At 36.6% G+C, this 11,378-nt stretch overlaps 2 protein-coding genes and 1 long non-coding RNA gene across 13 annotated transcripts in view; 2 read left to right on the plus strand and 1 right to left on the minus strand.

Annotated features, from left to right (window-relative positions):
• The window catches only part of DENND4C (DENN domain containing 4C), a 120,615-nt gene extending 114,255 nt beyond the window's left edge, over nucleotides 1-6,360 (plus strand). For all 5 annotated transcript variants that reach the window (XM_036887994.2, XM_036888026.2, XM_036888015.2 and 2 more), the window contains 3 exons: nucleotides 1,784-1,934; nucleotides 2,993-3,057; nucleotides 3,280-6,360. In XM_036887994.2, the coding sequence (XP_036743889.2) occupies nucleotides 1,784-1,934; nucleotides 2,993-3,057; nucleotides 3,280-3,416 (353 nt within the window). In that variant the 3' untranslated portion in view covers nucleotides 3,417-6,360. The remainder of the gene's footprint in view (nucleotides 1-1,783; nucleotides 1,935-2,992; nucleotides 3,058-3,279) is intronic.
• A 280-nt stretch (nucleotides 6,361-6,640) lies between these two features.
• RPS6 (ribosomal protein S6) lies at nucleotides 6,641-11,270 on the minus strand. Its single transcript, XM_036888053.2, has 6 exons — nucleotides 11,132-11,270; nucleotides 10,475-10,606; nucleotides 9,314-9,524; nucleotides 9,002-9,148; nucleotides 6,865-7,022; nucleotides 6,641-6,771 (listed from the first exon to the last, which is right to left on the minus strand). The coding sequence occupies exons 1-6, from the start codon at nucleotides 11,135-11,137 to the stop codon at nucleotides 6,676-6,678; spliced, it is 750 nt and encodes a 249-aa protein (XP_036743948.1). The 5' UTR covers nucleotides 11,138-11,270; the 3' UTR covers nucleotides 6,641-6,675.
• LOC118913800 (uncharacterized) overlaps nucleotides 11,250-11,378 on the plus strand; it is a 43,614-nt gene continuing 43,485 nt past the window's right edge. For all 7 annotated transcript variants that reach the window (XR_008996526.1, XR_008996530.1, XR_008996527.1 and 4 more), the window contains exon 1: nucleotides 11,250-11,373. This is a non-coding gene — a long non-coding RNA (uncharacterized LOC118913800). The remainder of the gene's footprint in view (nucleotides 11,374-11,378) is intronic.

Consider the following 11,378-nt stretch of genomic DNA (forward strand, 5'->3'; position numbering starts at 1 on the left):
TAGGGGTACATTGGTCTTTCTCATACTTGATTGCTGCATTCTTAGGGTAAATTCCTAGGAGTGCAATTCCTGGGTCAAATGGTATGTCTGTTTTGAGCATTTTGATGTACCTCCATACTGCTTTCCACAATGGTTGAACAAGTTTACATTCCCACCAGCAGTGTAGGAGGGACAAAAAATTTTTTAATGAAATAAAGACCATGGCATCTTATATTTTAACTCAATTATGAATAATTGACTGGAACAAAAAGAAACCCACACAGTAGCCAGTATTTGCTCTTGTATTGTAACAGACAACTTTGCTGTTTCTTTGGTTTAATACAGAGTATTACTAGTTGCCTTGATTAAGGGATTGTATTGTATTAAAAATATAACAGCTTGCTTTATGACAGGCATTCAAAATGAGGCTGTGTGAGGAGCTATTGTATACATATTCCCATCTCAACTAACATGGGTATGATAAACTTGTATGGCTGCAGTATTAAAGTGTTTTCCTTTTTCTGGGCAAACCACGTTGATTTTGTACATTTTTAATGTTAGTATGATTCAATTCCAGTATACCATTGAAGTACTTATGTAATCTATCAATTCTGTATAACTGTTCCTATTCTAGAATCCTTAATAATTTTATCAGTTAGGATTATACTCTATTTAATAGAAAATAACAGAAGCGTAACCAAGTAAATATTACTCTCTCACATATAGAAGTAATGACTTAGCTACTCCAGGATTGGTAGGCAACAGTCATCAGTGACCCAGGCTCCTTCTATTCTGTATTGTTTTCCATCAGTAAAGGTTGCTTCATGGTCATAAGGTGGCTACTAGAGTAAAATGTGTTTCATCCCAGCAGGGAGCAGGAAGCTTTAATTTCAGGGAAAGAGCAAAGAAAACAAGAAAAGTATGTTTTAGCTGGTCAAATTACCATGTTTGTTAATCAGGGGACGATGTTGAATAGAAAGTGCTGCAACTGTGGAAAAAAACTTCTTTAATAATAGGCTACATCACTAATCATCAGGGAAATGCAGATTAAAACCACAATGAGTTACCACCTCACACCCGTTAGAATGGCCACTATCCAAAAAGATAAGAAACAACAAATGCTGTCAAGGATGTGGAGAAATAGGAATGTTGGTCGGAATGTAAATTGGTACAACTGCTGTGGAAAGCAGTATGGAAAGTCCTCAAAAGAACTAAAAATAGAAATACCATTTGATCCAGTAATTCCACTCCTAGGAATTTACCCCAAGAAAACAAAATCCCTGATTTGAAAAGATACATGCACCCCTATAATTATCGCAGCACTATTTACAATAGCCAAGATGTGGAAGCAATCTAAGTGTCCATCAATAGATGAATGGATAAAGAAGAGGTGGTACATGTACACAATGGAATATTATTCAGCCATAAAAAGACAAGAAATCCTGCCATTTGCAGCAACATAGATGGACCAAGAGAGTGTCATACTCAGTGAAGTAAGCCAGGCTGAGAAAGACAAATACTATGATTTCACTTATTTGTGGAATATAAAAACAAAGCAAAACAATGAACAAAACAGCATTAGATTCATAGACACTGAGAAGTGATTAGTGGTTACCAAAGGGGAAGTGCTGGGGCGAGGGGAGGGAGTAAAGGGGCACAATAATTTGCAATCATAATATTAGTTGATCATGGGAAGTGTTGAACCACTGTGATGTACATTTGAAATCAACATAAGATTGTATATTAACACTTTTTTTTAAACTAGGATGGATAAATGGATTAATTACTTTGTTCTTATTATTAGATTCTGAAAAGAAACTGTCTCTCCTGTCAGAGGAACAACAAGCAATAAGCACTTTAGTAGAAACCATCAGGCAGAGTATTCAACATAATGATGTTCTTAAACCCATCAATCTGCTTTCACAGCAAATGAGGCCAGACATGAAAAGACAAAGGTAACAATCCAGTAGTTTTTGCTTGATGCCATTTGAAATAATTTTGTTTTTTAAATACCTTAGTTGTAAAAGAAAGATTCATTGTAGAACATCTGATCGTTTTAAAAAGGGCTACCCAAATGTATACATTCATATTTGAACAAAGGTAATAAATCTTTATTGGGGAATAAATTTTAGTAGGTAATTCATTCATGTCTAAAATGAACTTTTTGGAAAACATTGCCACTAATTTAATATTGATATTATGTATGTGTAATATTTATTCAGGTCCTGTCATATGTCCATACATTATTTTTTAATTTTCTTGTGGGAACTAAGTAAAAACCAGGGTTCAGACTAGAAACAATTAAGGTGATGGAAGGAAGCAGTCAATTACAGTGGATGTGGAGCTATCTTGATCCTATTAACTCTTGTCTGCTAATATATGCTTGGGTCTGTACTCATCCAAGTTTTATTAGCATAAGTGAATGTTGCAGTGGAAACTTCAAAAAGGGGGATATAAATTCCATCAAAGGAATTGATAGTGGGCAAGGATTGATAATGAAAATGGCTGGATCCTCTTGGTAATCTCAACAATTGAGAGAGAAAACGTCCTTCAGTCTAAAGAGGAGCTGTTTTTCAAGCATCTGTGTAGTTCAAGGGCAAGGAAGGATTACTAGAGATGTTACCACTTCTGAAATTTCTAAAGAAAGCTATATGGAGTACCCTCGGAATCAGCATTACTTTTTTTCTATGTAAATACTCAGAAGTTAGTTCATTTCTTAAATTTTCCGGAGCCAAAAAGTTCGCTTTTAAGGTATAATTTGTGACACTGGTGTGAAACCATTAACTTTTAATTTTTTCATTTGCAAGAGAAATTCACAGTAATTTGTAAAAATAGTAGAGTCCAGAGTACACTTTCCCCAAAGGATACATCTAACTGTAGGATATCAAAACCAGGACATTGACATGGATACAATTACTGTTAACTGGACTACATTAACAATTTTACCATTTTAAGAAAATGTATTTTTTTATGCTCTTTGCCTATTAACTTAAAAAATGTATTTGTTTTATAGGAGTTTGTACAGAGAAATCCTCTTCTTATCATTAGTGTCTCTTGGAAGAGAAAATATTGATATTGGTAAGTTAATTAGGGATTATTAAAGTAAGCTTTATCTTCTAATTTAAAAAAAATTGTAACTTGTATGGGCAAACTGCATTTGCCTTCAAAAAGATTACTCCCTTTTAAAATGCAGTTTAAATGTGCGTGTATATAGAAAATGTGATTTGACCTATTTTTAAATCCATGGCTTTTGTTTTCTTTACTAACAAATTCCAACTCATTTTTGAAATTGTCTTTCAGAGGCATTTGACAATGAATATGGACTTGCATATAATAGTCTGTCTTCAGAAATTCTTGAAAAGTTACAGAAAATTGATGCCCCACCAAGTATCAGTGTGGAATGGTGCAGGAAGTGTTTTGGAGCACCTCTCATTTAAGTCACATCCACTAAGTTTTTGATACAGAAACTGGGGGGATAGACTCAATAACATTCAAGGTCAAGGAACTCTTGGGACAATATATAATGTAATTCATCCTGAATCATCTCAAAATGTAAAAATGCCACTGAAATGACCCAGTGTCTATTAATGTTTTAAGATTTTCAAATTCTTAACTGTTTATCTCTGAAAATTTTTGGATTTCTCAGTATTTGTAGTAGTTTGCTAACAAGAAACCATATTCATTCATTGTCATTTTATTTGAAACTATTAAGTTTAGGGAATGGCAAATTAATGTAAACTTGCCTAATCTCAAAATGAATGAAATATCTCATTAAAAACAACTATTTGTTTATGTGTGTATATATGTGTGGCTGCATAGGTATGTGTACATACAGCCATATTTATTAAGATTAAAATTGCATGTTGCAATAGTTTCCTGAAAGGGGTCTCCAACTATTAAATAAATGACTATACCTATACTCACCTATAGTCATTAATCTAAAAGTTACCTTAAGTCTGATGACAACTGCCTTGCCTAATTGTCTTCATCCTTCATGTTATGAATTATCTTCCTTAATGGATTATATCTTGAATGTCCAGTTATTTCCTTTGGTCCACTTCCTATTACTATGTTAATTTGCAACAGCTTTAAAAGAGGAAATAAATGCTCAATCACATAAATCCAAGTGTGAAAATCAAGTTAAATCAGCTTCGTAACTCACAAGATTAGAACATGTCTAAAATGCTGATATATATTGCCTTTGGACCTGAAATTGTTCAGGCACATAAATTGCTGCCATTGGCCACTTTTAAAAACCTGTGGGATAAACTTGCACTGCACACAAAATTTCTACCTTTGTAATTTAGATTTGTATGCTTATTATTTGTGTATTTGTAAATACTTTTTTTAAGGAAGAATCAGTTGTCTTAAAACTTTGAGCTTGTTGCCATAGGTTCAAGAAAATCATGACCTCACATGCCTCACTCTGACACTTATGCTCCCTTAGGACCAGTATATTTGCCTTAATTCTCTGCATGTGCTTTTCAGTAATTATGCAGATGATTAAATCAGTTGGAAAAATTTCCAGGTGGTACAGTTAACAGCACAAATCCCTTCCACTTGGTGTAATCTTTGCAGATTGTTACTGTACTAGTCTTTAAACATTTCAGGGTTAATCTGACATACGCAGAGATCTTGTTTCAATTTATTGTGAAAATGCTTGTCAGAAATTATGTACTCATGTTAAAAATGGATCATTTGCACTGTCTCAAGAGTATATATTTTTGCAACTTAAAGACTTGGTTTACTCTTAATACTTACCACTTACTGTCCCAACAAAGTTTCAAATTACCTTGCATATAAAAACTTTGCGGTGGAATAAAATGTTTCCTGTGCTTGTCTGTTACTTTAAGGCTTCTGAAATGTGTAGTTAAATTCAACCCTTTGTGATGCTTAGAATTCCAATTATTTTCATTTCTTCACTAGTTTTAACTTGGAACTTACTTACCAAAGCACTTCCTACTAAAAGGAAAACTTGTAATGAACTTTAATGCTGGCTAATACTGTATTGATTCTAAATTTCCTAGTAACTTATTAAACTTTGCCATTGTGTAATGGAAACCTTTTAGCCTGTTGCTGTCATTTAGAAATAGGGGTGTGTGTTAAAACAGCTTTAAGGCCCTTTCTAGCAACTACCACAGTAAGGGCACTAAAAATTTACAGTGGCAGGGGTGAGAAACCTTGTTACTAAATCATGTATAGAAAGATTTAGCAATGTCTAGAATGACTTATGGCACCAAATGTAACTTAAATGCTGGTAACTTCTGAAAACAAGCTCTCGAGTAAGTTCAAATTGTTATTTCTTTGTACTGGTTTTGGGTATTGATTTAAAACTTTGGCTGCAATTTGTAGGTTGATTATAGCAACCTGCATGGTTAACTAGTGATTAAGATGCCTGTGCCATTGTGATATTCCGCTGTTGCTCACACAGGATTGAATATTATTTTTGCAATACAAGATTCTTACTCTTTTAAAAAGCTCTCAATCTTAAATCTAGAATTCAGGACTTAGAAGAGTCTAGACTGGGCAGTTATTTGCCTACTTTAATGAGTCACTCCTTAAAACCAAGAAGCAGGATGGTTCTCGATTTGTGCATTACATCAACCAGGTACTGGTTAATAGATTCTGGGCTATACATGGCCTTAAAGTTACCCCCTATAACTATAGTATGTCATTCCTTTTTGTTTTGGGTATCTTTTTAAAATGCTACATTTTCCTTTTTAAGTTCAATTTACAATGCCAAGTCTGTTAATACCACATATTAAGAGCAGTGGGGATCTTTACAGTCCAAGGACTGGTTACTGGCCTCATCTGGGAACTTACTAGTAATGAAAAACCTGGGGCCCCACACTAAATCACAATATACCATTTTAACAAATTTACATTATGAAGTACTGCTTCAGTCTTTACATGTTAAGACTATTTGAAAATTTTACTCACCTTTGTTTAAAACACATACTCTACTAGCAAAGCAGCAGCTCCTTCACCCTTAACATCCCAATGTGCCTTTTTAATACCCTTCTAGACTATGAAGATTGTAACAAAGGTTAGTTTTAACTGCAGTTTCTATAGAAACTAAACATAGTACATGAGAAAAAACATACTACTTTGCATCCTTCATTGATGAAAAGTGTTTCTTAAATAGGCAGTCAACTTTTCAGAGGGTGAAACAAAAAAGCATGAACTCAATAGAACTGAAAGGATGTTAATGAAGTTTGTAGTGGTTTTAAAAGCTTTTGAACCTTTTAAAAATGCTATCTTTAACTATGCTTTTAACAAGTTTTTTTTTAATATGACATGACAACAGCACTTTTTATGTATTATGTACAGATTTTTAAAGAAAAAAATGTATTCTTTAAAATAAAGTCCATAGAAGATTAATGGTCCTAGTCCTTTATTTCCCCTAAATTGTGCCATGGCCTGGCTGAAAAGGCAATACATCTTATGCTACAAGAACCCTTTTCTAAGCCACCCACCACTCTCAAAAACAAACAAAAAACATCCCTCCTTATTCTGGCCATCTCACTTGCTGAACTTGAAGGTTATCACTTTCAACTAGCTCCTGCACACTTTATGCACCATTACATCCACCCCAACCTTTTCTGTAATTTTGTTTCCATTCATTTAAGTTTGTATCAATGAAAAGTCGATAAAGGAGATACCATGTCTGATCTTATTTATTTCTCAAAAAAAATCTCATTTTTGACTGGATTCAGACTTAGATGTAGAAGCTCTCAGAGAGGACAGCCTCCGTCTCTTGGCAATTTGTTCCTGGCGTTTTTCTTTGGCCTCCTAAGCAAAACAGAGGAGCACAATTAGAGTTTGACTTGGTTAAAAATTCTAAGCCAGGCCTAAACCACACTACCCCAAATACCTTAGACTTACCTTCATTCTCTTGGCCAGAAGTTTAGCATATTCCGCAGCCTCTTCCTTATTCTTCTTGGTACGCTGTTTCTTCAGAGCAATACGCCGCCGTTTGTGTTGCAGGACACGTGGAGTAACAAGACGCTGAATCTTGGGCGCTTTGGTCCTAGGTTTCTTACCTAAAAAGTCATTTAGTGACTCAATCACTTCAGTTCAGGTTGGGTTTCTAGTTTTCAGGACTACTGGTTTTAAACCTGTACTTGGTATATACTGTAAGTGCTCACTGATCACTCATACAAATATGTGGACACCTGTGGTGTGCCAGATGCTGTTTTAAGTGTTGAGGATATAAGGAACATCCTTACTCATTAGGATCTATATTTACATTTTTTAAAACATCAGAAGATGATGCAAACTTAATTTAGTATTACCCATGAAAACTTACTTGTAGAAAGTCATTTAAGTGAAATCTGAATATTCCACAACTTTTAATACCTACCACCAGCTTATCAAGAAAAACCCAAAATAGGTTAAATATTGTGAAAACATAAGGAAAGATGAGAAGTCCTGGAAAATGACCAGGCTAACTTTACCAGGTGCCATGTTTTCCATTAGTACATACATTAGGTTACTCTGCTTAACAATGAAGTCATACCTTTTTTTCTACTATGATTTCCCTTCCAGATTGTTGGTATCGTATCACATAACTTTGTACAGTAAGACACAAGAGCATTTTTTAAAAACAGTATTAATTGTGCATGTTTGACTTGCCTGTGAAAACTAAGTAAACCACTTAGACACCTATATTTAATATAATTAATATGTATTTAAATATCTTAGTTTTAGTATCCGCATCACTGTACTCTGTAGTCTCATTTATGCTTGAATCTGTATTTCCAAGATAGATCCTGCCAATGTGGGAATGAAACCATTAACATTAAAATGTGCATGTTTACAGAGTACCTTCATTTACCCTGATTTATAACCTGAAGTCCTATTGCCTATAGAATCCCCTTTGCAGTGTTAAGTCTTTTCAGATAATATTCATTTTAGTTTGTGGATACTTGTGGGAGTATTAAATGCCCTTACATATTGTAAAGTAAATATTCTAACAGTAAATGCTCAATTGTTCAGGTTCTACTAGAAGTCAAGTAAGCGACTCCTTTATTATAAAGATACAAGAACCATCTTACAAACACCTGTCAACTAGCACACTACTACACCAATGGCATTTTCAAGGGTGTGATTATGAGGAGCTGCCTTGTATCTGCCAATACTTTTTTAAACTGCACACTTCATGAGGACAATCATCTATATATACTATATCCTCAGCACTTGAAACAGCATCTGGCACACCACAGGTGTCCACATATTTGTATGAGTGATCAGTGAGCACTTACAGTATATACCAAGTACAGGTTTAAAACCAGTAGTCCTGAAAACTAGAAACCCAACCTGAACTGACATGTTACTTCACTTCATGTAAATAACTCGCATTTCCCTATAGATATATAATGTTAGAGTAATCCTGCCACAGACCTCAGTGGTGGATTATAATGCCTACTAAATATATCTATATACCCCCTTAAAATGTAAAACTCCAAAATCCCAAACACCCGCTCCATAGTATTTTGAATAAAGAACCTTTCTACATATATTCTCTATATACAATTCCAACAACTCTTACTCTTACTATACACATCCCAGAGATGAAGAAAAAGGCCTGAAGTTAAAGTTCAGTTAGTTGATGAAAGCATGACTTTCTTTAGTGAACAACTTAACAAAAATAATTAGACCCTCTGACATGTATAGAAAAAGCAGAAGTTTGTGGAGGTGAGAGAATAGTCCCAGAATTTTCTATCACTCCTTTTGAATCCTAAGCTAAAAGCAATGAACTTAATGTCTTGGCAAGTTATCTTTGGATGAACTTGTACATCAACAACTCACAAGTGAATTTTCAAGAAAAAATAATATTCCAAAGGGCACTGGATATAACAAGAATTAATACCAACCACTTATTACTACCCTCTCTCCCACTATTTTCCTAAAAACTCAGCAGGAAAGCTGTAGACACAGATTTTATTTTCTAATTTGCACACAAATGCTAGCATAAAATTACTATAATTAAGCAAACCCTAAGTTACACAATGTCCCCTACCTTCTTTGTTTAGGGGCTTTCTCACAACATACTGGCGGACATCATCTTCTTTAGAAAGATTGAAAAGTTTGCGGATTCTACTAGCTCTTTTGGGTCCCAGGCGACGAGGCACAGTAGTGTCAGTGAGTCCAGGAATATCCTTCTCCCCTAAGAAAGGAGACATTTTAATTCAACAACTTCCTTACTGTTTATGCACTGGTAGAGGAAACAAGTCTATTGCTCAAACTGTGGATATTGAAAATGAAAAAGCACCTAGACAGTCAACTTTAAATCAATGCCAACAAAAACTGAACTCAAGGACAGAAGCCTCACCTTTTTTTACAATCACCAAGTTGAGAACACTTAAATTGGCATCCACAATGCAGCCCCGAACAGATTTGCGCTTTCTTTCTCCAGTCCTCCTTGGTCTGTAACAGGAATGCCCCTTACTCAGTAGAAGGCGGACACGGCCGTGGGTCAAGACACCTTGCTTCATGGGGAAACCTTGTTTGTCATTCCCACCACTTATTCGGACCACATAACCCTGCAGAAGAATACATGACACATAATAAAGGATTGTAGCCTCTACAAAGTACTCTCTATTCTAGGAAGTACAGTTCATTGAGACCAATTTGAAACTTAATACAGGCATACCTTGTTTTACTGTGCTTTACAGAGGCTTTTTTTTTTTTAAAACAAACTGAAGGTTGTCAACCGTGCACGAAGTACCTCTTACCAGTGCCATTTTTTTCAACAGTATTTGCTCACTTCATGTCTGTGTGTCACCATTTTGGTAATTCTCGCAGCACTTCATAGTTTTTCATTATGTTATGGTGATCAGTGATTACAACTCACGAAGTTCCAATGATGGTTAGCATTGGTTAGCAATTACTTTCTAATTAAGGTACACACCTCATTTTTTGAGACAGAATGCTATTGTACACTTAATAGACTGAAGTATAGCATAAACATAACTTTTAGATGCACTAAGAAACCAAAAAATTCATCTGAGAGTCTCTATTGCTACTGTCTGGAACCAAACCTCCGTATCTGAGCTATGCCTGTAGACTGTTTTCTCTGGTTACTGAGTTTTGCCTGTATTTCCCATTTGCCAAGTTTCAGTCAGCAAATTCCTTTCAATCAAGTTAAATTCCTAACCTGTTTTTTAATAAAATTAACAGCTCTAGAGGAAAAAAGCTCGTGTTAAGAAACCAAAATATCAACAAGCAACAAATTAATCAGAAACAAACCTTGGCACTTTTCAAGTTACCCTTTGGAGAACATAAGCTTTCCAGGCAAGAACATGAGGAATATTTTCCCGTTTGATTCACACAACCCCACAAGGTCATACGTCTACTTTGTAGAGTGATGTCTGGCAGTAACTAAACCACGGTCAGAAGGCAGAACCCGGGGTCTGATCTCTATTACCTACACCAATTAGCAAAAGCGTTACCCTCCCAGTTACAACAGTTCAACTCAGTAGTCAACTTTTACCTTCCACTCTTCACCCAGAGCGTCGGCAGCAACTTCTGTGGCCATTCGCTTCTCGTAAAAGGTACGAAGTTTACGTTCATCGTCCACTTCAATGAGTTTCTGGCAGCCAGTGGCTGGGAAGGAGATGTTCAGCTAAGATTAAACGGGAAAAAAGAGCCTTATGAAAACCTTAAAACTACCTACAATAATCCCACTCGCAAAAAGCCTTTCATGTCACCCCCAATTTAAAGATTTGAGATGTCGACTACTCACTAAAGCACAAGGGTGTGTAATAACGCGGAACACGCACCGCACTAAAAGTAGGACTCATCTTTCCTCAAGCTTCGCGGAATGACTCTGGCGGAGAGCGCTCCAGAGTCCTTCCCCCTCCTGGGGCAAGGAGCCTGACCTAGGGGCCACCAACCGGGCAGCAGGGTCATTATCAGTCCCGGCTGGGCGCCAAGAACTCCACCATGGCGCTCCCGGCCAGGCGCAGCCCCAGCTGCAATCGCTCGCCATCCGCTTTCCCAAGGAACTCCGGGCTCAGAAGAGCGAGCTTTCTCCTGCCCCACATCCTTCTGTATCTAGGGCCAGAGTTTTGGAGAGCGGCAATGCAGTGTTCCGGGGTTCGATGCACGTTCCGCCAAGCCTTGTCCAACACCCGTCACCACTTCCTACCTTCATTCTCAAGCAGCCGAACGCCTCTAAAACGCCACGATAAAGAGACCCAACTTCCTCTTAGCCCAGGTCTCATAGGCACTTGCAGTTCTCGCGAGATGGGCAGAAGACGAGGATAGCGGAAGTTAGCTTGGGTAGGCGGCACTTCCTGGCGCGAAGCTGATCGGCGGTGGGTTAGGAGGAGTCGGTGAGCTGCTCGGACCCGGACGTACCTGTACTGGAGCTTTGACGAGGCTGTCCAGGTTTA

Source organism: Manis pentadactyla, chromosome 3 (genome assembly GCF_030020395.1).
Source record: "Manis pentadactyla isolate mManPen7 chromosome 3, mManPen7.hap1, whole genome shotgun sequence".
Classification (NCBI taxonomy): domain Eukaryota; kingdom Metazoa; phylum Chordata; class Mammalia; order Pholidota; family Manidae; genus Manis; species Manis pentadactyla.

Coding starts and splice junctions, on each gene's coding strand:
- RPS6 (XM_036888053.2), bottom strand. Junction 7,023..9,001: donor AAAGCCCCTAAACAAAGAAG/GTAGGGGACATT, acceptor ATGACTTTTTAG/GTAAGAAACCTAGGACCAAA. Junction 6,772..6,864: donor TTCTGGCCAAGAGAATGAAG/GTAAGTCTAAGG, acceptor TGTTTTGCTTAG/GAGGCCAAAGAAAAACGCCA.